Source organism: Bombus huntii, chromosome 7, assembly GCF_024542735.1.
Source record: "Bombus huntii isolate Logan2020A chromosome 7, iyBomHunt1.1, whole genome shotgun sequence".
Taxonomy (NCBI): domain Eukaryota; kingdom Metazoa; phylum Arthropoda; class Insecta; order Hymenoptera; family Apidae; genus Bombus; species Bombus huntii.
Genome location: NC_066244.1, coordinates 14,242,518 through 14,270,241, shown reverse-complemented (window position 1 = coordinate 14,270,241; position 27,724 = coordinate 14,242,518). Strand labels below are relative to the sequence as shown.

Genomic DNA, 27,724 nt, shown 5'->3' with positions numbered 1-27,724 from the left:
TATCGACCTGTAAGTAAAGGAATAAAATATTCATACCTATAAACGATTTTTACTGATTATAAATCGATAAGTTATGAAACTCTCTTCCTCGTTATATATTTCTTGCTAAATTTTCATTTTAATTTTTCTGATTAACATTTTTCCCATGCGCTTATTTCTTTGATTACAAAGAAAATTTAAATAATTTATGATGCTTCGTGTATTATTTAGAAATTTTTCAAGAATTGTTCAAAAGTTACCCTTACAGTTGTATTCTAAATTAATATTGATATTTTCACACGTTCTTAGATATTTTGATAAAGACGAATAATTAATGTAATCTGGTGATTCAGTTTATAAACAACACAGCGCAATAAGTGGCAGTAACGAAATTACGTGTTCTCAGATTTGCACATATCTTAAAAATTGTTTAATCTTCTAACTGAAAAGTTTCTTGATACAAAAACTTTGGACAACGCAATGCAGCCCTTTTAATTTCTATTTTCCTGTTTTTGAAATTACCGATTTGTCGTCTATTCGTTATGATGTTTCCCAATAATTCCATCTAATGGCAAAAATCTCAAAGGCAGTTTCAACTGTAACTAATGCTAAACATCGTATCAAGGGGGCGATGGTTATCGGCAATCGTGACCGAGTTGGAAACGATTCTTTAAACTCATTTTCAAATTAAAGAACGCTAAAACAAAGGAAATGACGAAGTGAAATCTTAGTCATTAATGAGATTCAAACAGAAGCCAAAAGGTCGGTCGACAAGGCTTATGGTTCGCATTCGTTTAAGTAGTTCTTTTCCGACAATTCAGAAGCGTGTCTCGTGCTACAGAAAAAGGTAAATTTCGATCCACAACTGCCTGAACACGTGAACTCACTTTTCAAATTGTATTGCCTCTCGTTTCCAGTGTGTTGTTCGATTTCGTGGCATTCTTAGCTAAGAGAATATATAAAGAGAATATCAATTTTTAAGCTGTAAACGTTCTTCGAAATCTTTTATGGATTCCTTCATGGAGACTTCAATTTGGTGTTGCTAAAATGTATTTTTCGTCTTTTCCTTTTCAACTTTATGTGACTTTTATCGAACTTTATTTTTTAATGATCTAAGTTAGTATCCTGAATAGATGAAAATGTGTGCCGATTGTGTTTCGTCGAGCGACATGCGTAATCTTCAATTTGTTTAAAAACAGCGCGATGTTGGACGAGAAACAACCAGCAAGGAAACAAGAAATGAAATGGGCGGCTATTTTATGGTACATTTATATACACGTCCTCGGAGTATACGCTATCTGGTTTTTGTTCACTTCCGCTAAATGGATGACTGTGATTTTTAGTAAGAAAACACCCACTTTATTATTCTTTTGTTTCACACGACGAATTTTGTAACTTGTGGTACATTTATCGCTTCAATCGTTCCGTGCCCCTCCACTAAGATATAGTCTTTTCAAGAGTTTCATTTATTATTCGTTCTAGGAACAAACGGTAATACAATTATTACGGTTTATGATCCATATTGCTTTATTCTTTCATTCTATTAAAACAATAATCAAATTCTAGCCTATACCTTTTGTGATCAGTCAATAAATTTTCCAGCGTTGTTTATAACGACCCTTGGTTGCCTTGGAGTGACAGCAGGTGCCCATAGATTATGGGCTCACGGTACGTACGAAGCCACGGGATCTCTTAGGCTTCTCCTCATGTTGTTTCACACCCTAGCAGGAGTGGTAGGTACCTGAAATTTCTGCTTAAGGGAAGAACCGGTTAATAAATTAATTGTTATTATTACAGCTTACCTGTCATGTTCTTATCCTAGTAAATTATATTTTGTTTACAGGGTTCGATACACGACTGGGTATTGTATCACAGGCTTCATCACAAGTATTATGGGACAGATAAAGACCCTTATAATCATAAGAAAGGATTTTTCTATAGTCACTATGTAGGTAATATATTGTCACCGAGTATGGACCTTGAAGAAATCAAACGTGAGATCGATATGCGTGATATCGAGCAAGATGGCTATGTTTGGTTTCAAAAGAAGTAAGATCTTCTTAACGAACGCTAAAAATGTCTAATTTCCTTACATTTCTTATTATTCTATCAAAAATTATTTTTGACTCGTTGCTTCCACTTGTTTAAATTTCATTTCTAATAACCTGCATTGCTCTTTCTACTCTTTCCAAACAAGAGACCCTCGTTCTTTGACAATATAACACTCGCCTAATAATTTCTGGCACTGACTCTTCTTCGCACAATTCCATTTCTTCGAACATAGATATTTTCTTTCGTTCAAGCGTTCAATATTTAACTTCTTGCCTAATTTTTCACGCATCTTCGTAACGCAATTTCTCTTCTTTGTATTTACAGATTCTACTGGCCATTATTCATAATATTCGGACTAATATTGCCATTGAACGCGCCGCTGGAATACTGGGACGAATCGATGACTGAGACCATACTGATCACGGGAGTGCTGCGATTCGCCATTACGGTGAACGTATCTTGGCTGGTGAACAGCGCGCGCTTGATCTGGAGTATGGAAACGCAAAAGTTAATGCAAATTTCAGATACCTTTAGCATATTGTACAAACTGTTCTTTAAAATGCCTGGTAGCCACGGCACTGTCAGGATAGACAACGATGGAATCACCGTTCAATAAAATGTTAAATTCGTTGAAAATATAAGAAGCTTGATGAAACTAATACAAACGATCCTCTGATTAATCATTTCGCTGTAATTGTTCGACGAGATTAACAAATTCCTTGAATTCGTAAAATACAATGTAATTTAATTAGAAAATTATTTCCTTTAGTTGTCAATATCGCTTCATATCCATCTTCGTTATTCGATAAAACATTGTTCATTAGTTAACGAGAAAGAAATTCTCTTCTTAATATTGAAGCAACGCGAAAGAATCACGAAATTTCATACAATGAAATTTTTATAGGAGAAATTGAAAATTAGAGAAAAGATTTTACATCGATATCGCAACAAAAAATTAAAGAAATCTTTGTATCGAAAATTTTTGCATGATCAAGTACCGAATCCAAAGCAAACTACTCACGGTTCCAGATTGCCACAAGACAACATCAGTGTATTCTTCCTAACGAAGTCATTTTGGCCGATGTATCACTACATGGTACCATGGGACTGGAAGTGCGGTGAATTCGGCAGCTACGCGGACGGTTGCGCCACGTTTTTCATCAAAATATGGCACGAGCTCGGTTATGTTACTTTGTTGCAAACAACTGATTCCGAGGATGTTAGAGAAATGCTTCACGAAGTGAGCAAGAAGAAAATGACGCTTGCGGAGGGCCTTGGAAAGCTGAAAGAAAAATCTATGTACAACGCAAAAAAACTGAAGCTGATGGTTAAGAACTGAGCTGAAATTAAAAGTGTACCGATTTGTCGCAGCTTAAAACGATAGATTTCATTGTTCTTTTATCGTCGCTTTTATCGTCTTCCTTTACCAACGTTATTTAATATGATTCTGAGCATCGACAAATCGTACAAGTTATTACTCACTGACGAATATAAACCTTTGTTATATTTTGATAATATATTAATTTTATAATAACAATGATATAATTTATGATGACAAAACCACACAAAAAAGAAAAGATCATTAAACATCCATGATTAAAATTTCATGCAATTACCTTTAGTTTATTAATCATTTTGTGTACAGAATAATATATTAGTTAATTAGAGCATTTCGTCTCAATTGAAAATTGCGAAACTGTCAATTGCTCTAGGTTGATCGGTATTAGAAGAATAATAAGGCAATGAAATATAGTGGAACAGATATCACCATGTGAAACAAGCTTAAATTACTAAATCGCGATTCCATCAAATTATAGTTTAAACGAAATTACAATTAAATTCACACAACAAATTTAATTTTGAATTCAATAAAAACAAAAAAAAGAAAAAACAAAACAAAAAGTACAGTAAGAAAGAGAATTAAGGAAAAAATGAGAAAGTATGTCCGCTCTAAATGAATCGTTCAGTAAATGCCCGGTTACGTTACTACTCATGCAACGAGAAAGAAATTAATCAGACGAAAGAAACGATTATCCTGAATGCTCTTATATAATTATCGGCATGCTACGAAATGGAATAAAATCAATCATTTCGTCCTGATCTGGTAACAAAACAACATATATATTTGTCTCTTAAAATCTGGTAACACATCACACTTTTATTTAAAGTTAAGATTAAATCTTAGAACTAATCTCAGATAGTTCCTTGCACAGTAAACGTCTGCGAACGGACATATTTGTACGTCTGCGAAAAGATCTTAGTATACTTGTATGCGAGTTATTTCTTTATACATATGGAAAAAAAACACATAGAAAAAACGAGGGCGATCTCGTGAAAAATACCGTCATATATACTTTCTTCAAAATTTCGCACAACGTTAGCGAAATTTGCCCCCCTCGTCTTTTTTCACACTAATTGCTAATCTCTATGTAATCTTTGATATCAATCTTCTGTGTACACCGTCGTACCGCCATCGTAACGCGAATTCATACAATTATCACACTTCTTATACTCACAAGTGAACACCTGAAAAGCCAGTAGGGTGAAGGAAAATAAGTAGATGCTATATATGGAAACGAAGAATCGGTCAGAAACATGTAATCATAGCGACAACCAATTTTCAGAAAAACATATATGACGGATACGGCGAATGTTCTCTAAAAGTGTACAGATCGGTGAGAAACATGTTGAGCATCCTTTTTTTTTTTTTTTTTAACAAATCAACGAAGAGAAAGGATTTTGTTTCTTGTAGTGGTACTTCGAAATTAATGTTCTAAGACACTTTTAGCAAAGACAGATTCACCATATGTTTGAACGTAGAAAGAATTTTGCTGCCTACTGTTCCTTTTTTTAATGAAGTTCTGAAGATAACGAAGGAGACCCTTGCCTGAGAATTTGTTTAGCTAATTTTTCAATTCTTTACACGGGGAAGGATATTTTATCAAGGATGGAATGTCTCTTAGAAAAACAAATATTAAATATATCAACAAATTTCACAAGCGCCCGCACGATAACAAAAAAATATTCGAAATAAGAGGTTCAAGTAGAAAACTGACAGTCGTTTACATTTACATTAAGCGTACAATGTTTTTTTCACTTTCTTTACAATCTTTCTTGCAATCGACTATGTCGACTATGCAAATAATTTTACAAATATACACGTGCAAATCGTTGCAGAGCACGGCGTGCTTTTCTTAAAGGTACCAGAGGTCTTCGTATTGATCGACATCATCTTAGTTTCGTTCGGTGTTTTCTTCTTCTTTTTTACAATCACGCTTTCTAATGTGTTTTTTCAAATAGTGTCGTCGAGTACAAATATTATTGTGTTTTTTACGCACTCACTTCTTATTAGGAAGAGAGAACAAATTAGGAAGATATCTTTTATGTGTTTGTTTCTTCTATCTTTCTTAGTGTTTCACCCGAGAAAGCGTGACGCTTCTTCTATTTTTTAAACATCTTTAATTGAAGAAATGTATTGTACTATCTTCTGCAATTCTACATATCACAAATTATAATGTCAAAAACGAAAAGAACATTGCTTCCTACCATACGCATAGAAAAATATTTAGAATCATATCAGTAATAATCGATGAAGATAATTAATGTTGTATTCAGTAATAAAAAAAAGTAAATATAAAAGAAGAAAAACGAAAATATTCGAAGAAAGATCAACTAAAGCTATATTTTTTTACATTCTTCTTCTAGTTTCCGCTTTCTAAGGTTAAATTCGACCCAATAACGAGTCGAAAGAGAGGAAAAGGAAACGCAATATATTAAATTCCAGTGTTCCCATAGTTGACTCAAACATCACTACTAAATAATTTAAGTTGTATTGTAATTAAATTTCCAAATAAAAATAAAGAGAAAGAGAGGAAAGAGAAAGTAGAAACGAAAGATAGACTTTTTATTACAAAAATAGCATGCTATTATATAAGTAGGATGAGAGCAAGCATCTTGAAAGGATTAAGGAACGATCATAAAAGGGAAAACGGAAATGTGTAAGGCGAAAAACAATAGTGAAACCGTACGAATCAGAGTTACGAAAAATTTTCAATTTTTGAAAGAACGAATGATCTGTAGCATTAAAACGGCTAAAGAGGCATATTATCATAAAGCATAAAATCCTCGACGAGTTTCTCTCGATTCACTTGGTTCTTTATGAGAATACGTTTAACGCGTCCTAATTATGTGGTCGCTATAATAATTCGCGTTAACATAACATTTTTTTCTCATTAAACATGCTAAAAACATCCATATTTATCTCCTTTTATCCTTCGCAGCTCTGATATCGACTATTAATATGAAATAAATAAAAGACAAAGACAGCAAAGAAGCCTCCTAAGAATAGAATCCACACTGCCATCGGATAGAGAGCTCAAGAACAGAAATTTAATTCAATATCCATAAATCCTATGGAACAGTTTCACCAGCTATTACAAGCATCAATGTTCTTCGAAGTTTGGTGTATATATATATATAGTTATATATATATAGTTATATATATATATATTATATATATATATAGTTTTAAACTATCGTCGTCTGCGAGTCTATCGTTACGATCTAGGACGTCGTTAAAGTGTCTAACCGAAGTATCGATTTTCACCCATAATCACTGAGGACACTTAGAGTTCACGTAACCATAATATCGGCCGCGATCAGTAATCCGCAAGACAGCCTACGCCGTCAATCAAGATATAAATATTTTTTATTTTGTAGAAATTGATATTCAAAGTACGTTAACTATTATTTTAAGATTACATTACAATAACATAAGGCTAATAAAATAGAATAAAGATTTTTGTTCGATAGTAACGCGTACTTTTGTACACTTGGGGCGAATATCAATCTTGGCGGAAACACGCAACGAAACAATATACAATATTTTATCCTTTATTGTAAACCAATATCGGAAAAATTGGATATAACTGATGCTAATATAACCGGCTAACTAAGAATATTAAGAGCTATCCCAAAATATTTCAATTGATTACCGGATAACTTATATACCACCCCTTCCGTAAAGAACTGTACAAAGAAGTAGGCTGTCGTTTACTATTTTCTATTGAGAAAACGATCAGCCTAGCACAATATTTGTGTCCGTTAATGATCTTTCTTCAGATTCACCACCATTGTCACATCTCTATCTTGTTGCGTTTGATCTTTGTCACCCCAACCCCACACGTTATGGCTTCCGTCGCCGGTTCTCTCTACTCGTTTCCGCACCAGATCTTGAGGTACTATCTTCATATCGTACGCGAGGCCAAGTTTTGAGCAGGCGTCAATGAACAACGTTGTTATGTTAACTTTGTAATTGCCCAACTCTGCCGTTTTGTAGTCCCATGGAAATACGTGATGATAGTTGTGCCAACCCTCACCTAACGCCGTTATGGCTACCATTTTATTTTCCACGGGGTTGATATACCTAAAAAATATCATTTAATTCCTCTTCCATTACAGTTTTTTTAATACAGCTTATTAGAAAATTAGAGATTTTTGTCGATGGTTTTTTTTTAACGCGAAATATACGACAAGTTCTGTTTCTTTCGAAACCGACTAACTCGATAAATAGAACCAAAACTATGACAAATAATACTAACTTGTCATATGGTTTGTTTCCAAACATATGGGCCGCAGAGTTGACCAACCAAGTCATATTCAGCGTATAGACGTAGCGCAAAACAGTAGGGACGAAGTAACCGTTTCCCCAAGTCTCGTTCCAGCAGTAGACAGGAATTATAGTCGGTACAATAAAACACAGTAGAGGCATCAGAATCGCGTAATATCTGTAGACACATTGTACAACGCATTAGAAACCTTATCTTTCTTTATTTGTTTATTTTTATTTATATTTATTCCGTATATAAAATATATTTTAATAAAATTATCTAAAAAAAGAACTCAAGATCGCTTCATTCTAGTTAAAAATACTGTAACACTACAATCTTCTGCCATAGTGATCAACTTTCCTGAATGTTTCGAATCGATTCTTAAAAATCTTCTAATTTAATACTGAACGTAGAAAAAAAAAGATCAAATTTTCCATTTCAGCGGATCGCAAGGGGAATCGATAAAGGGCACTCACTTTTTCTGGAAACTCAGTATAGGATTGTTCTTCAGATCACTGAGATCAATTCCTTTGCCTTTCGCGCGGATGTCCGGATGTTTCCTACACAGCAACCAACCAACATGCGCGAAGAAGAATCCCCTCTTTGCGTTATGAGGGTCTGCGTTTGTCTCGCTGTATTTATGATGAAGTCTGTGATCTCTGGCCCAATCGATTGCCGCATCCTATCGAGGATAAACGTATTAGAAAAAAAAAAGAATAACTTAAAAACAAAAATCTATTTACTCTGAACCATTTCTAGTTGCACCAAGAGTCGGGCATTAGGGGAAGTATCGCTACTTGATCTTTGATATATTAAAGAATTAGAGATCTCGTTTACGTTTGATTTCAACTTAGAGAAATCGAATACTCTAAGAACCTGTACTTCTAGTAGAACTTTTCGAACAATCCAATGATTTAAATATTTTTTTATCTCTCAATGTTGTCATATCTACTTCCAGAGATTCCATAATTTCATCCACTAGATACAATACAGTTCGTATTAAAATGATTTAAAAGCCGTCTGGACAATAATTTGTTTTCTCTTTTCTTTCCCAGTCTTATCATGTAGCGAGGTCATCATACGGTTCATCGTTCACTAATTATTCGATCGATTGCTTACTTGGAAGGCTACTGTGTTGCCAATCATCAGGAACAACTGCAAGGGCCATTTCGCTTTGTAAGATCTGTGTGCCCATAATCTGTGAGCGCCAGCTGTAATTCCCAAAGCACTGTATACATGCAAGAAGATCGCTGCAAAACAAAAACGAACGTTAAGGATACTGATCTTGATCGTATCGATACATAGGAATCATTGAATTTTATGAAAGAACGTACTAGAATTGACCGTTTATAAACTGGGTTATGTAAGTTTCATTAAGTGCGACAAAAATTTTATCAACATGTTTACTACGTTGTATTTACGATTGTTCAATAATTAAAACTCTTTCAAAGCGAAGAAAAAATCTTGTTAAAGAAAATCAAGGATAAAAGAGAATGAAGTAAAAAATTAATTGCTATTTTACAATCTATTGATAATTACGTTTATAATATCAACTCTATCACGATAATAATAATTATTATCAGAGTGAACAACAATCCAGAAAGAATTTTTCTAGAACAAACAAGGAAATCTGAGTACGTCAACATGTCAACATGTGTGTGCAATTTAACGTCTCATTAACGCATATTATTACTTCCCACCTTCCTCTTTCGAATAATTAATTAACGCTGACTAGCTTATTCGTACAAGCTTTGGTTTCGTTGGCATACAACCCATCGAACGTACGATTTCTGAACTCAAATTTGGTACGATGCCATTTTACGAGGTCATTTTATCGCATAGACAATATAACTGGGTCTAGACAATTCCACAGAAGTTGTCACGAATTTACAGGTAATTAAGAGAATTCTTTTTCAAAATATAGTTAAAAATAGTTGAGTTTAATAGAATGTTTCCGTAATGGTACAATAAGGTGAAAGAGGGTGAAGAGATAAGCTGAACGGATCGGTTGTTGACTTATAACAGGTCAATCCTACAGTTACAAGATACAATTCTGGTTACACGATATTATAAATATTAGTATTAGGTAATGGACAAAAAATATTTTCACACTTTCACTCACCGAATAATAGTGTCGCCCATTTTGCCGATGTAAGAGCGAGGTACAGTCCATAGACGGCGCTTATATGAAGATACGTGAAAATAATCACATTCCTCCAAACGATCTGTCTCTTGTATTTCGTTTTAGGCGCGTCGATCACCCTTGAGCTCTCCTCCAGAGTTTCACCCTCAAAGAGTACACCTGTCGGGCTACTCGTTATATTCGGCGCCATTCCTCCTTTCTTCCTAAAAAGGGAAAACAGTGTATTAGAATTACCGAAACAATTCGTACAAAGCTACGAGAAATTCACATGGATATTAATAAAGAGTGCAAATTTATCTACATAATTTAATATTTCAACTTCGTAATAGTATTACGTTATAATGAATGCATAAATACTAATCAAATCCTGTTATGTTTTTATACATTTTAATTCGGCGCAATCGAAAGAATTGACGTCAACGTAGGTATACACAAATATGTGACGCATGATATATGTATATGAGAAATGAATCATTGGAATTGGAATGAAAAAAGTGCAACATTAAGTATACATTTCTTGCGCAGAATGGAATTATTATTTACACGGGATTATTTACAATGGAGATTCTTTCCCTTTTGCAGCTTAATAATGCGACATAAAAAACACTGTTTGAAAAAACTTCCCTGACATATATTCAAATTCAACTACGTATGTATAAGCTATTACATAATATGTATAATGTTCTATTGCGATATTGTGCATATCATTGTATTTCATTCTAATTATGAGGCAGTGAATAAAATATAAAAGGAATTGGTTGTTGAACATTGAACGTTAAAATGTTGAAACATCTTAAAAGATATGAATAACGCATGTTAAATTCTAAGGAAGGTTCAACTATAATGATTTTCTGTTTCCTTTTCTGCTATCTTACAACGATATATGTGTATCAATGTTACTCTCGGTTAATCAGAATTACCAAAAACTGAAAAATTCCGATACGATAGCGTGGAATATATATGGCAAGTTCACCAATATTAATTAATAATGCGCGATAATAAAATGCTACTTTATTGAGAAACTCGAACATTAATCAGTTGTTAATTCATCGGCACAGTTCTTTGAACGTGTTGGCAAAGCTGATGATCATCGTGCAAGTATTACACAACAGGGCAATCTTCGAATCAATTTATTAACATATGTGACCCCTTAGGTATTTCTTCGATATAAGGGTATCAATTAAATTACTCTGTAAATCTTTTTATTCCAGTAATTGAAACGATGATATAATGAAAAATTTTTATTCGACGATATTTATATCTTTTCGTAAAACAGAAAATTGTTCCATAAAACGATTATGAATCGAACTTTTTTCTAATAAACTGACATGCATTAACTTCAATTGTATTCAACTGAACATTAAAATATTTCATTCTTTATTCAAAATGGCAATTGAATGTTGTAATAGAATTCATAATACGAAATGACATGAAATACAACAAACTCATTACAATATGGTCGCTCAATTAACGACAAAATGACACGAACGAAAGAAATATCAAATAATAACTCTCCAGTCACCTGAAAAATAAAATAACTAACTAAGAAATTTACTAGAATTCTTATCCTTGGAAACACAAAAGTGTGCCGCAGGAAACGCAGAGAACGTCGAAGAAAACACAAGAGAGCAAAGAATAAGAGTACCGAAGGAAAAAAAATTCTAACACTCACCAAACCTCCTTTCTCCGTAGTAACAAAAAACCATACCTGTTCATCGGTTCACAGATGTGTCGCCTAAGTACATTCTAGATCCTCATACATGGAATCTTGTGCAAACGTTGCGAAATATTTCCCGACATGAAACCGAACAACCATCCCTTCGTCCCGTCAAAACAGGACATCCCGACGAAATCGATAACACCAGCAGTGAAAACAGCTTCCCCGACCAACCTTACAAATTCAATCCATCACCAGCGACTCTATTCGTCCATGAATCAACGATTTAATCCTACGATTAACTAATTCTTTTACCATTTCCTTTTGCTAATAACGTCTCGCATTCAAAATTCAAACGAAAGTGTCCACCGTTAATATTTTACAGTTCGAAAATTCACTCTGTCTTTTACCTAGATATGTTTAATGAACCTTAGATCGTATTTAAATCGTCCTCAAGAATCGCCACTTTCACTGTTATCACGGGTTTATCACAGTCGTCGACCCGTAACGTCTATACATATATTCAGGGACAACAGCTGCCAGACGCCCGTTTGGCAACACCTGTAACCTCCACTACGGGTCCAGCGACAGCAAAGGGGTGGAAGAGGTGGTGGCAGTAGACCGAGTCAATGGAAAATATGCTACTGGGGTAGAAAAGGAGAATGAAATATTTCGTCGATGCCCGAGCGTGGTCGTCTATCGACTAAAGGCTAGATCGCGAGACGCGCGCCCTCCTTGGCACGCAGGCTCGTCCGTACTGCGTACCGACGCGACACCACCGAAATATGTACATCTTCCTCGCGACGGAGTTTCGTTGGTCGAAATTCTTTCCTAGGATCCGTTGATCCTTATCAAAGACCATAAAATCGACTAGAACGTACGTTGTCCAGAACCTTGACGCAAGTTCAGTTGAACAAGTTGGGGTAGGAACGAAGGTTTGAGGGAGTTGAGAAAAAAAGTTCGGAGAGAGAAAGACAGAGAATGGAGGTTATGAAGGTACGAGAGAGTAAAAGTGTTGCTATAGAAGACAGAAAATGTTGAATGATAACGTTATGGGGGGGAGTATAAAGGAGAGCGAGTGTAAGGATAGGGTTAGCATCGGCAATGAAATGGCGGAGATGTGGCTGCAGGGTTTTTTAGAAAGTAAAGGAGTCTGTTTGCTTTGAAAAGAAATTGCTGAATAGGAGGCAGAAATATAGCGGAGAATGGGGTGCCATGAAATGGGGTTGAAAATGATAGAGATTACGGAATGGAATGTCGTTTCGTATCTTATGTATAGAAAGTCGAATCGCTAGGACGGAGAGCGAAGGACAATTCACTAGAGATTTTATAGCAGCAAACGCGAAATTTTGGGTATAAAATATAGTGAGATATGCTAGAACGGAAGATAAAGAATAGATGAATATTGCAATTTTTATCAACAAAATCAAGATTTCAACATAACAATTACAGTTTTTCCGGTTTTTTATCATTTTTATTAAGAGACGTTTGTTCATAATTTAACATGTTTAGTACATGAAAGTGAAATTAACTTCGTATTACTGTTATACTACGTGTACTGATAATTCCTAAATACGCATACATATACAATTGCTAAACGTCAAATGTATGATCCATACGAAACGAAGAATCTCCATATTCAGTAATCAAATTTCTTTATTCAATTTGATTCGCAGGTCACATCCGTAAGTCATAGGCAATTGTCAATCATTTACGTTACATTAACCAATTATCAATTATACATATTCTGTTCGTTATATTGGCTGAAATTAAAGGGTCGGAAAATGGCTGATTTGTCACTGTTAATAATCTCGTACATTCATCACAATGAATTTTTGAATGACCTCGTGTAAAATTACACAGTGGAAAATAAAAATATGTGTAAAATTGCAATTCACCCTTTCCGCAGATAAAAAATATCGCAACAATTTATATATTATACAATGTGTGATATATAACTAGCGACGGAATCATAACATCATTATTTATATAAATTTATTTATAATGTACAATTTATGTGAAGTATATTCCTCACAAGAAAAAGGTTAATACATTCAGAATATAATGTTTTGTCGAAGCCATAAAAAACAGTATCATATCCATGTAACATAATTTACGTCTTACGATATTGTTTCTCTGATAATTACATAATTAACTGTTAACGTGTTTGCATTTATAGCGACAGCGTTATAACACAAATTATTTATCTATGTTCGTCAACAATTTGTTAATAAGGAATGATATATATGCCACAAATTAAAGGAATCATCAGTCGAAACGCAATTAAATTGAAAATTGAATTCTTTGACTTCTTTAGAATCTAGCACTCTTCTCAGATAACGTACAATTTGCTATGGGCGCTATAGCTACAATATTTTAGTTATTGTATCTTTTCACTTCTTGTTTAACTTTTTACTATATACAATCTACTATATAACAATTTACCATATAAAATAAATTAACTTTTTATTTCATTATTTATAAGCATTATTTTATTTAGAATAATAAAGTGACCGGAAGGAGGACAACGATACCGATCGATATTAGACTATTCGTGCGTTAATTCGATAGTGATCAAGGGTCATAGAGATTTTCTAATGGTATGAAGATAAGGAGAGATTACGTACCAAACAAACGTATCGCGTGATTACATAAAGCTAATAGCATTTACGTAATTCGTCTAATAAAATACTTTTCTATGCTTACATGCAACACACTTTGTCTATATCGAAATATACATAGTCATAGTTCTAAAATTTCAATCGATCACTTCGTCGAATGGATATAATTTATTCTCGACTTATTTACAAGTAGATACCGACTACTATATAAGACCTTGATGAAATAACCGAATGATGTTATATGATGATTAAATGGACAAGCAATTTAACGGTCAAAGAAGTTCGTACACAGGTGAATATACGAATTATGTAGAATTGAATAGAAACGTGAACGAATACATTTTTAGACTATTTATGAATGCACGAACACGCGCGGCTAAATATTTAGAAATTCATGTTCTATTCTAACCCACGTTTGATCAATACCATTTATCACAACAGTATTACATATTTATAATTTTTCAATATTTTATCACATATATCTTTCAGACATTATCATTCTAGTATCAGTGAAACAAATGATAGATACAACAACGTTATTGATTTTTTATCAATTTTCCATTGTACGTGATCGGTCAATGTTGATTCTTTATCTTTTATATTTATAGTGTCTATCCTCGACCTAGCAAGAAAAGGTTCTCGTGTGTAACTTTAATTATTTGATTAGCCACTGGTACCTGCTGCTCGAAAAGTTAAAGCTAATAATATCCAGCTTCATGAATTGATATTGGTTATAAATGAATAAAAGAAAAATGGAATAAGAATAAATGGAGATATGACAAGAATTCAATATACATGGTGGTTGGTAACTGGGGGTGCAAACGGAAAGGGGGTGATTCTACGCGAAAAAAGAAGTCGAAAATATAGAATAAAAATTTTTCGTTTGAGGCTTTGTTTTCGAGAAAATCGACTTTGAATTTTCGCTCGGTACGCCTGTGGTACGTTATAACGGATCTCACTGCAGATCGTTGTCTCGATGGAAAAATTAAAAAAAAAAAGGAAAAAAATTAAAAAAAGAATTTTTGTCCTATATTTTCGACTTCTTTTTTCACCCCACCAACCACCAACCACCCTGTATAATGCTATATATGAAAACATGTAAAAAATTAATAAAATGTATATTTACAACCATCTAAGTTTCTTTATATATTACTAAAGAAAATATTCGATATTAGGAGCAACCTACACACATGTAATGTACATACCTGTAAGTATATTATAACATCGCATAGATGATTGTAATTGAAGTGACATGTTAAAAATACACAGACATGGTTTTATCTCGATAAAAATTAACATTAATTACTTTTTACAATGACAACAATAGTCTACGTGTATCGTAAAAATAACAAATCTGTCAAATATTCCACCAACTGGTTATTTTGGACAGTTCTCATATTAAAGATAATTTATAAATGGTAAATATATGAAAAAGGATATTGTCTTGAAAATAGGATTTGAATTTGCAATAGACTGCATATCAGTACGGCTGGGATCGTACAGATCACGCCACTGTCATTTCAGTTACAATCACAGTTTCACGTTAGAAAATAAAATTTTAATATTAACTCTTTCGTAACGTATAAAACTCTACGATATTTATGCATAAAGGTTGCATTAAATACCACCAATTACGTAACGTAGTTATTTATATACTAATATTTATCCCTTCACAAAATATTGTGTATCCAGAAATACGAAAATAAGATAGTTATTTTTTATATCACCTATCGTAAATCTTTCGTTATTTTATAACACTTATAACTGAGAGTCTTGAAAGTTTAGAAATCTTATGAATTATTGATTAATATCATTAATTTCAATTCGTTAGACTCTACGCTTGATTCATTCATGACCTATGTATTGTTACCATTTCAAACGTTACTATTGTGCAAAAACTCATTAAAAAGATTAAGATGTGTAAGAGCTGTGACCGCACTCCTTGTAACAGTATACACTGTCACATTTAATTCGCAAAAATACGAATTATAGAAATATTTGAATCAAACCACAAGCACGTGAACTGGTAATCTAATCTAAAGTGATTCTGAATATGTCTTAACACTAAGTGTGCAAAGTTAAAGCCTAGATATATTATGGAGTTATCGATGACTTTTGTTCCTTAGATTTGTTGCAAAATCTGACGCAAAACTGCTCCCTATTAATATTCGATGTCTGACAATGATAAAACTTCAGATAATATTTACTTGTATTAAATATAAATGATAAAAAGCTAGAATTAACTTCGTCTGATTTGAAGTTACAAATAAAAACCAGGAAAGGAAAAAACGGATTTACATGTAATTGTATTTCAATTATAAACTACGTAAATGCGCCAGCAATATTAGAAAAACATTTGTAGATATGTGTATATGCATAGTTCTTTTTGTTACAATTTTCTGTTGTCATTGAAAACATTATTAAATTAGCTATTGCTACAAATGCAGTAGTACAATGTTAATCCTAAGAAAAATTGAATGAAATATAAATCGAGTCTATAGAAAGGATTAAATACCCTACATTTCATAATAACGTCCAATAGATACATAGTATAAAAAATACACATTATACGCACATAAGTGTTATGTTTCGTTCAATCATCCATGATATTTGTATCTGTTCTAGGAAACCAATTTCTGAATGAACGAATAACAATCGTAAATCGTTCGAATTGCAACGAGCAATAAGGATCATGAAAGGAGGTAAAAAAGGAATTAATGTTTACCAAGATTTTCTGAATTGCGCGGGAAATTCAAGTAGCATCAGCAGAGTATAAAGTAGTGTAGGCAGGGTAAACGCCAACAAGTGCAGAACCGCTTCGATAATAGTGAGTTTCTGCTTGATAGAGGGACACCTAAAATCAGACACGTTGCGACGCCCCTCGAACTACGGCTCAGCTGAGATGGTCTGAGCCAATCACGCTGCGCATTGCTGCTCTCGCCACTTCAAACCAGCGAATGGTGTTCGTTGAAATACGTGCGGCTGGTCGCGCACCACACTAGAATAGTATCGACGTGTTCCTGCACCGTATACTAGAATACATATACCTCGTGGAACTCGCAATCCGCAACGGCCACGTGTCTGTGTGGTTGGCAGAATACGTGTGAGGTGAGCGCCATACGCTTTGAGAACGGGGAAACGTGAATTTACCGGGCCGAACAATCGAGAAAAATGAATCGAGAGCCGGAGAAGGGAGAACAAACTGATTCTCCGTTCGTACCGAGTCGAATTATATCGGAAGACTGATTTTCGAACGGTGAATGCAAACGTAACACGCTCTGAATCGTACGGAAGACACGCTCAATCGATGAACCTACATGGAGCAACCTTGAACATGAAAATAAGAAGATTTAGGTTCAGACGAAGGATTTCTAGTATTTCGGGTATACACGAAAGAGTTCTAAGGAAATTATGGCTAAAAGAGTGGGAGATTGGAATAGATCAATTTCGTTACCGCATAAGATATAAATACACGCCGCACGTATAGTCGACAGAAACTGTAAGATGTTAAATCTTAGTAGAGTTATTTCGCAAATGGATGTTAATTCAAAAAATTGTTTTCTTTATATAATGAACCAGTTTTAACAGTATTAGCTAACACTTTAAAACCATGAATGATATGAAAATAAAACTCACGATGTTCATAAAAGATATCAGAGATATTAATCTCCAGAAAGATTAAAAAAAATTAATGAAAAAGAATTATGATGTGGATTTAGTATTCGCATTCGACAATATTTCTCTAAGTGGAAGTAATTTAATCTACGATATCAGCGTGTGGCACTTGACAATTATATATATTACGTTTTGCGTTTGGGTTGGCAGGTGTAAAAATCGTTAACACGTCATCGTAGTTTTATTCGAGGTTCCCACAGATATTTGAGTTGATGCCTTTGACTCGGAGAATGATTTTGCTTCGACTATTGCTTTTTAGTTTATATGTGAACAGGATAAAATATATTATTTGTTTCTTTATCTTTCTTTATACTTCCATTACCAAATATTACTTATATTTCTATAATTCTACATTACAAAAATAAAAAAGTCTGAAACTTTATGAAACATTACTTTGTAGACATATTTCTCTCAAACCTGTGTTTTTTTCACGAATATGTATTTCAATAGCAACAATTGGGAAACTTCGTTTATACGAAATATTTAAATAATCGATAAATAAATTTCTTTCGTATCGCGTGCAATTTGTCATAACTAGCGCAATTATAAAACGTAATTAGTGACGTTGATACAATTGTCGTAACTTCATATACAGTACAGGTTTCGTTACGTTCCTTAATTCACACTCTGGCGAAGATTCAACTCAATGATATCTGTATGAGGTCTTATAGCCGCGCTTATAAAGAATGTTGTGCCAATAGCGTGTGTTCTGTTATTCACTTATTGACTTAATACGTTCATTGGTGATTGAGTTTTCCCAGATCAATTTTATCCTACTATATTTTCACTTCCATTATCAGACATATATTTTTTGAAAACAAAAATTAATGAAAGAGGATTTCAATATAAAATTTTTATAATACATACAAATGGATATAACAAAACCTATATCTATATCTATATATACACATCTTTGGTTTGACAGAAAAGTGACATAAATAAGAAAAATAAATTATTCTGCAAATCAATTCAAAATAAAAAAATTGAAATAAAAAATAATTAATTATTCGATTATTTACCGATGAAAGAGTTTTTTTCTTATAATTTAGTTAACTTTAAAGTTTTAAGTCTTTAATAAAATATTATCCATGCATATAACTCACTATTAAGAAAAGAGCTACAGAATTAAAATAATTTTTGAACCTATGGTATTTTTTTAAATAATATAATTTCATTACATAAAATAATAAATTTTTAATTCTCGAAATTGTTCCTCTTGCAGCAAACTGACGATATATAGCAGGTGGTTTTGACCCGCTTTCACGTCGCTTCATCCGATGTCCGAGACTTAAAAGCAATAGCTAGCATTGTGTCTGCATATTTGCACTGGTATGCAATTTGCGCGGGCATAAGAATCAATGTATTTTACTTTTTGGATTTGCTTCAGATCTAACAAAAACACATATGGCAGAACTTCGTTACATCAGAAAGTGCTACTTTAGTGCAAAAAATAATCGATAATTAACTTGATTTAAACAATTTACGAGAATCTGATTGCTCTTAACGAGATCGTCGAATAACGCAATTTTCTATAATTAAAAAATTGAGTCGATTTAGAGAAAAAGCAGATGCGAAATAAGTAAGGAGGAAACTTTCAGGAATGTTGAAATACGCATGACACGTAAGATTTACGCAGGTATATGGGTTACACTATACGACATAGAGGCATGCATAAAGATTAAAAAAAACGTGGAAAACGTAACTATAAAATGAAAATAAAAGGAAAATCCTCAAGCGTGGTTAAGCACATTTATGAAATTTTTACACGATCTCTCTTTCTAATTAATTTCAAATGCTAATCAAACTATTATTATTACTATTACTATCACAACTATTATACATAATATTTAGATTAGAGTCATAACTATACATATATTAGCAAAACTTTTAATATTTCTACTTAAATTAAACTGTAGTCATTTATACATACATTACATATTTCACAATTTAGGAAGTATACGAAAAATATAGGAGTTCATCTTAAACTAAATTAGCCTATGCATACTTGATATTTTAAACGTTCGACAAATATGTATATTTACATGTCGCTTCAAATATTGAACGGATCTTATTGTATTAATAACTAAAATGACAAACTCTTACCGAATTCCTACGAATTAACAATATTAGTATTTGCACAATTACACATCAAGTAGGTATTCATATATTCACTATGTTTACTTGTTCGTGTATTTCATATTTTAAACTGTACCATAAAGTCTTTATCCAAATTCGTAAGATGTACGATTATTGTTAGAGTCGCATATTTATATCGTTGATACAAAATGAATACACGTACCAAAACATTCTATCAATTTATTCTTTCAGCGTTTTTGGGAGCTTCGTTACACCGCGAGAAGCTTGTAAAAATGTTAACTCTTCTATCTATATCGATTTTATATTCTTTTGACAAAGAAATTCGCATATTCTAACGTTTTAAGTTCAAGAATTTAAAAAAGAAGAAAAATTCTCCTTTACAAAAATTTGTCTATACCCCACCAAAAAATAAACCGTTTAGTCGCTTTATTACGCGTCCAACATTGAGCGTATCGCAAATTTTTTTAGGAACATGACTGTTCATTTCATGTAAACTAACTTTCTGTGTCATCGAACATTGGTGACTGTCATAGCGGTCGACATGTTTGACCTTTGCGATGCATAATTAATTTCTCTAATCGCTTTTGAAAATCTTCAATTTCAAACGAAAATGTTATGTTAATAGATAACGCACGTAACATCAGCAGTCCTATAGAGAAGGGGAATGAATTTTAACGATATGTAAATTACATTGGAATTACAAGGGGAAGAAGTGTATAGCTAAACTAAACTCTGAACTTGGAGCTAAAGTCGTATATCGAAAGGCAAAGGTTAATCTGGAGATACAAATGATTCGCATAAATCAGAAAATGGAAAAATTAAAGCAATGAAACTTCGACTACATCTCCAATTAACGCTCAATATATATATATGTACATGTACTAAATAAGTTTATCCCTCCATGTCCAGTAACAATGAACGTGCATGCGCGAACGTTGAACAAATGCACAACGGAGTACACACTATATGGTGTAATAAATGTGTAGGCAACGAACGTCACACACGAATGACGAGAAGCACGAGATGCTGCGTGCGAGAGAATCACGAGGCTTCGTTCGCTTCCTCGTCCGCGTATTACGTGACTCACTTGTTGACTAGACATTAATTTGAAAAGTGAAAAGTGTTATTACGTGGTCGATCTAATTTCTTTAAAGAAAAATATTTTAACAGAAACGTTATATCAAATCTATTAGATAGTTCAACTATGTGTATAAATACTGCCCGCTTAAGTGACCCCGAGTTTTGATTAACGACGTCCCCACTACTTTTTAGAACTGCACGTTCCAAGCAAACTTGGAACTGTATAAGTACGTTGATGATGCAACCTTACAATTAAATTGTTGAGATGCGTACCATCGAAACAATACCAAAAGCAACGATCGATGTTAATTGCGCGGTAATTAATTTCTAATTCTTAAACATTGTCGACTCTCTGAATATGGATTCCATAGGGCAGAACGTAAAGGTCGATGTTATGAAGGTAGGACGTTGTTATGTTTCATTCACGATCACGTATTCGCAGTAGAGTGAGCCAAAGTAAGATAACACCGGGGATTGTAAGCGAATAATGCTGTATACATAGCATGTAGTACATGCGTACGCATATAGCATATCGTACAAATCTCGTATTCAGACATAAAGTAATTAAGTAAGATTTATTATAACTTTATGTAAAATATCAGATGTTTATAATTACAGTGGTACTCCATTTACATGAACGATATTGTAGATTTTAATTCACTATATTTTAGCTGATTTCATATTATCTAAATTATTGCCGAGCGTCAATCCTCTTATATGAGCGTCTAACATTGAAATGTAAACAGTAGGAACACGTGTTACGTGAAATACTCTCATGATTTACAATTAATACAATTTTGATTACAACATTGTTATGTATTTAAGAGCAAATGTTCGGTGGAATTCTCTTATACGAACGCGAATTCCTATTAACAGAACGAAAAATCACAGATGATAGGGAGAAATAGGTGGCACTCGTATCATATCAACAGCTTGGTTATATGAATCAACTTGTCCCCCGGCAAGTTCAAGTTTATATATCGTTATATGATTGACGCATAGTAGATCACGATTTAAATTACATACATGGCAAAAATGAATACTCATCGTTCCTGATATTTGAAGATTTTTTGTATGTACAGATTCTCGTTTCGAACAATTTGCATTTTCATCGAGAAATTGCAGAGAGTCCATTTAGAAAATGTTCGAAGTCCATTACGTCGATGTGCAAAGTTCTTCCTTCACAGAATTTCAGAGTTAAAGTCCACGTATGAGATTGTCAATCGTCATCGGTTGAAGCAAGGAAAGGCGCAAATGCAATAACACCGGTGATGATCTCACGTACTTAAGATCAAATTGTCTTATGTGGAATAGCTGCAAAATTTCACGCGTAATTTGCGCACTATATTTAAATTGTGCCTTAATGCGATGTAATAATGCGAATAACACGATGCAAACTATTATCATTTACAGGGTTATGAATATTGAGTCAATGAGTGTATGAAGCAAACATACATCCTTTATTATTCGCTACATCATTGCGATTTTGTCATTGAACTTCCGAGATCAAACCGAGGGCATAGTTGATTGAATCAACTTGAAATACGTTCGAGAGGAGTTTAAAGAGGCAGTCAAGTGAATAGAAGTTGTTCGAGCATTATGAGGTATTGTAGACTCGTACTTTCAACTGATTTCAGTTTCTTTGTGTCGTATAATGAGCTGATTGCGAGCCGTAATGGAAGAAAATACCGAGCTGTGATACTTCCGATGTAAAATAACAAGAGAAAGGTGTTGCGAGACGTGAGAATTTGCGCGAATACATTTACCGAGCAAAGTATACGACGCACAATTATCGAATCTTCAAAAATTCGGCAACTCGGAAATTTAGGAATTTGATAATTTTGTAATTTTGAGATAATCTCTGTGAGATATGAATTTCTGACAATTTGAATTGCATTATTGGGACAAACAACTACATCCACGCAGTAATGGATCATTAAAAATAATTAGTCTAATAGGTGTTTTAAAACGACAGCTTCCAGTATTCCTATTATTTACTTCGACTTTATAAATAATTGAATAGCCTCAAGAAGCATAAAAAAAGACTTCCGCATGATATATAGCTGCATGCCATTTTATATATTTGTTTAATACTGTATCATGTATATGGTCAGTAAATTCAGCATGCAGCTTTAACATTAGTCCATTGAAACAAGATAATGACAAATAAATGTCATAGGGTGCCGCTTTTTTATAGCAATGTTAAATAAAACGTAATGGGCAATTAACGTTCAAGGTTGGGGCACTCGCACACATACATATTTGCATATTATCGCAACTATATTCAGGAAGTAATCGTTTACAATTTAGAACGACACACTTCTGATAACGTATAACCACGGTCTCATAATCTTTCCTGCGTACATCCGATAAAATCCAGCATAACAGTGGTATTGAAACCACGTAATACTAATATCGATCGTAATGACTATGCTAAAAATGTTACAGATGTTCACGAAAATTACATGGAGAAAGTTGCCTAACTAAATACATTAATCGTAGGTGACATTGCACGAAATTCTAATTCGGAATTTCTATATTTTATGGAAATGCGTGCATTAAATTCTTAGGAAAAAGATTATCCCGTTTTTTCATATAATCCGAGAATCTGTAGGAATATTGTTTTAGTACATGTGTTGTAGATGTATTGTAGGTGCGAGTTGTACACGTTTTAACCGTACCGCGTGTAAATATATTTCTGTTTATCTTTGCGAAATATGCTGATAGCTGATGATGATAATTCTTTATTTGATGTATGCATGCATGATGGTACTACCTCATTATATTATAATTAAAAAATTAATTTTCTTTATTTGCGAAGTTACATAATGTACTGCTATACTATGGAAAAATTATTCTTCATTTTTATTTCTTTTTTTCCCGAACAATTGTCGCTATTTGAAGAATTCGTAAAATACTTAGGATAATATGGAGTAATTTCCAGATTTTATAGTAAGTAAATTGAGATTATTTTAAACTTGAAAGAGGGCTCAAAATGAACACGACTGAATGAATTATTGCGGTCGTTGAAGTTTACAAAGATATGTATATAGCCTTAACTAATTAACACCTATATATCGCAGAACACCTGAAAACTGAAACATTCTAGTTATAGAAATTCGAAGATAATAATTAAAATATTATTATCTAATATTATTTACATGTGTTTTATAATATGTATTATATATTATTATTAATTTTACACTTTTAGTCCAATACGGTGTGCAGATTTGTCAATACAGTACTAATTAAGAAATCTAAATAGAAGTTTTTGATACAATATTTAACAACATAAATGATGTATGTACTTTGAAATAATGCGTCAAATAATGCTAATATTTGTTATGTAACTAACCGAGGAAATAAACAACAATTATGAAATAGTGTGAGAATTTCAAACATGAAAATCTGTTATTGATAAAAGCTTATTCGATTTTTGCACGATAGGACATGTAAAATAACTGACGCACAAAAATATTTTCTATCGTCGGAAGTGCAATATACAGGAGCTGGATCGAACCGCTGCTACTAATCGACTTTAATCGAATCGACGTTTCCGGTGGCCGATTACATCCTCGTATCTGATCAAGAATGAAATTGTAAACGACGCGCCGCGAATGTATCATTGGTCTTAAAAATTGCAACTACTTTCAACTAGATTATAAATTTAGCTTTCACTCTCAGAAAATGAGAAACTGTTGCACGCAGAAAAACAGGTTCAAAGCCGTGAGATAACTTGTAATAAAAATACCCGAGTTAAATTTTTCACGAGTAAATTTACCGAGAGCATAAAGTAATATTTGTTTCAGCCTCTTAAGATCCATCTTTGAATTTCATTAAATTGATTCTAAAAAAAAAAAAAAAAAAAAAAAAGGTTCTTATGTAATTTTGTAAGTATTAGTGTAATAAAGTTATGAAATAAAATAGAGGGTGTTTTATTTCGTTAAAATTGAACGAATTTTTGAGAGATTAAATTATAATATGAATATTGTTGTACGCATCTCTCAACTTTCTTAAACTTGTAGGCCTAGTAACGGTATGCGTTGAGAGAAATACTTGGCTGCCCGAAGCAGAAGCGGAATAAACACATTAGATGTACTTATATCAACGGTCAACCTTTGCCAACAACGAGCGAATCTAAGAAATGTTTCCAAACAGCTCAACAGGTTTGACACCGCTGAGACGCTGGCCTGACAATTGGCACGTACTGTATCCTTCAACCTCGTTAAAGAATTGCTAATTCGTACTTCGAATTCAATGACCTTGAACATGTTTCGAATAAATCATAAGCCATTGGCATATCTCATACAAATAGAGCATGTCAAAATGATAAAAAAATATGTGTAGAATTATGGATATTGTGAGATCGATGAGAAAACCTTGGCATTGAGTGGTGAAATTATGGCGTGAATGTAGATATATTACATTAAATTTCGTCTACTATCTCATAATTCCTATACTGACTTAAAATATTTGAATTAATATTATATACATTATTCTACCGAGATATACAATGAAGCTGAAATTTTTAAGAAATTACTATCACTATTACTAAGAGATTACTATCACTATTACTAAGAGATTACTATCACTATTTTCACAATATCTTACACTATCTTGCAACCACTATCTATACTATCTAAGCACTGTAAAAAGTGCATTATCTTCCCTTCGAAAATTTCCGACAAATCGATATTGCGAACGTAAAATAAAAGATCAAATATTATACCACGCTCGGAATTAAAAGTACTAGTTTAGTTTGAATCGCTTAGGTTATGCGGAACAACCCATCTCCGCGATCGCGAGAAATAGATAAATATTTAGATTTCAAATAGTAAGCAATGCCACGAAAAGACAGTAACAAAAAAAGGAAGAAGAAAGGCACGTAGCCAGGTTTACATCTAAATAAAAACATAAAATAGAACAAGGAAAGTGTAACTATTTTTACTACTTGTCGCGCGGTATCGTAAATTTTGTTATCGCTTCATAACTCTCAGGCGAACGTTCGTGCGACCGTAGTAGCCCGTTCCTAAAGTTACTAGGATCACATATATGTGCATATATTGCAACATACTAGAAACGTATACGAATTAGAAATTCAAGAAATGTCGCCTCATGTGCGTGTTCTCATACCGTATCGAAGGAAGGAAAAGTTAAAAATTTGTATTTTTGCCTGCGACTAAACAGACTTATATTACTTACGGCAATATCAAGCGATAAAACATCTGACAATTTCAATACTGAAGTGAACGTAACATTATAATATTTGACTCGTTATATATAAAAGAGAAATTACTTAAAAGATGTTTATAGTCGCAAAAGAATCAACAGAGGATAATATATATAATATAGAGAGGATAATATAGTTTACAACTAATTATACGAAAGATCTTATCACTCGCATGTACTCAAACAAAGTACTTAACGCTAGAAACAACGCGTGTGATTTATTTAGACGCCATAACGATTAAAGACTGCGACAAACGTGATATTGAGACTTTATATTGTAGACAAGATACACAGAAACGTAATTAAAGCTGTCGTATCTAACACGCGTCAATGAAATTTACCTTGGATGGATGACCTTACGTTACCTGCGGTCGTTTATTTTTTCAAGTTATATTATTTAAAAAAACACGTGATTTACTTGTCTCATCCGAATCAAGCAATCGCGAGTTTTCTTTTTCAATTTCGATTCGAACTTTCATGGGGGAAAAAAAATTGAATGTTTGTCACTCAGTGTTCGTCAATCTTTTAATGTTAAATTAAGGTTTTTTTATTGCTATTGCCATGGTACGATTCACGCGAAAGGAGAAATTTCTTTATTATACGCCGTATACATGTATATACGTGAAATAGGCAATACGCAAATCTGGTATTATCGAGCCAGCAAAATTAAAATTAACGGTATATTATTTAACGCTATCCTAGTTCGTCCGTTAACACTAGAAATATCAGAATTGAAATGACTTATTTGTAATTTTGAACTTGAAACAAAATTTTCTTGGTTTACAATGGGGCATTTTTAAAACTGTGAATGATGTTTTGATGATTTTATACATACAAATACAAATTTTATATTTATATACACATGTATATATATCTATATACGTTTCTTCTATCTTGATTTATTTGCTAGAAATATCGTACTGTAGTCATAAATAGTTTTAAAATCGAATTATTTTGGATCAGCGAAACATATACAACCGCACTATAACGCTATTACATCATCTAGAACACTGATAAATTCTCAAACGTACGAAAAATCTGATCACGCGATGATGTGATGACCGGCCGTCTGCCGAATTGAGAAACACAAACGGAATTATCCCAGTCTTTTATCAATTCGCAAACGAAGAACGTTGAATAAGAAATGACCGTGAAAGAAGGAGATTGTCCTATAAACTTTGATTTTACTATCTTCTCTCCTTCTTTTTTTTCTTTCGTCTTACAGAATTTTACTAAATGGAATAATTCGAAGATTCTTAACGACGAATATACACGATCGTGTGTAAGGGACAAACAATGGAAAAAGATAGAACAGTAAAGCAAACATACCTGTTAGCTCTATTACTACCCTTGTTGAATTATTCGCCGGTTAACCTTTCTTGTTCAATCAACTTGATGAATGTTGTCGCCTTACGTCGTCGATGTGACACGATTTTATAAATTAATTACTGCTACACAAAGCTCTTTCTCTTCTAATCGTTCAAATTGACTCTTTGAGATGCACTATTATCGCTCGCGAATGGATTCCCAGTCTCGAAATTGAACGATCTGACAGCAAAGCAAGACTGAAACGCCGGCAACA

At 33.2% G+C, this 27,724-nt stretch overlaps 2 protein-coding genes and 1 long non-coding RNA gene across 9 annotated transcripts; 2 read left to right on the top strand and 1 right to left on the bottom strand.

Moving 5' to 3' along the window:
* Positions 1-157: 157 nt before the first annotated feature.
* Positions 158-4,743, top strand: LOC126867757 (acyl-CoA Delta-9 desaturase). Of its 2 annotated transcripts, none has more exons than XM_050622640.1 (6): positions 158-826; positions 1,179-1,321; positions 1,582-1,712; positions 1,823-2,028; positions 2,356-2,538; positions 3,061-4,743. In XM_050622640.1, the coding sequence occupies exons 1-6, from the start codon at positions 717-719 to the stop codon at positions 3,368-3,370; spliced, it is 1,083 nt and encodes a 360-aa protein (XP_050478597.1). In that variant the 5' UTR covers positions 158-716; the 3' UTR covers positions 3,371-4,743. The 2 variants fall into 2 exon arrangements, with proteins under 2 accessions (XP_050478597.1, XP_050478598.1); XM_050622641.1 differs by having other exon boundaries at positions 158-1,095.
* LOC126867758 (acyl-CoA Delta-9 desaturase-like) lies at positions 4,132-27,724 on the bottom strand. 3 transcript variants are annotated; one of them, XM_050622644.1, is made up of 6 exons: positions 27,472-27,724; positions 9,763-9,986; positions 8,760-8,890; positions 8,117-8,322; positions 7,632-7,817; positions 4,132-7,456 (listed from the first exon to the last, which is right to left on the bottom strand). In XM_050622644.1, exons 2-6 carry the CDS (start codon positions 9,971-9,973, stop codon positions 7,135-7,137), a joined length of 1,056 nt encoding a protein of 351 aa, XP_050478601.1. In that variant the 5' UTR covers positions 9,974-9,986; positions 27,472-27,724; the 3' UTR covers positions 4,132-7,134. The 3 variants fall into 3 exon arrangements, with proteins under 3 accessions (XP_050478601.1, XP_050478602.1, XP_050478600.1); XM_050622645.1 differs by lacking the exon at positions 27,472-27,724 and adding an exon at positions 11,851-12,007; XM_050622643.1 differs by lacking the exon at positions 27,472-27,724 and adding an exon at positions 11,492-11,755.
* On the top strand, positions 12,291-24,788 carry LOC126867761 (uncharacterized). Of its 4 annotated transcripts, none has more exons than XR_007690405.1 (4): positions 12,291-12,436; positions 13,941-14,040; positions 14,255-14,353; positions 16,687-24,788. It is a non-coding gene; the product is annotated as an uncharacterized LOC126867761 (long non-coding RNA). The 4 variants fall into 4 exon arrangements; XR_007690404.1 differs by having other exon boundaries at positions 13,941-14,353; positions 16,687-22,243; positions 22,327-24,788; XR_007690403.1 differs by having other exon boundaries at positions 13,941-14,353.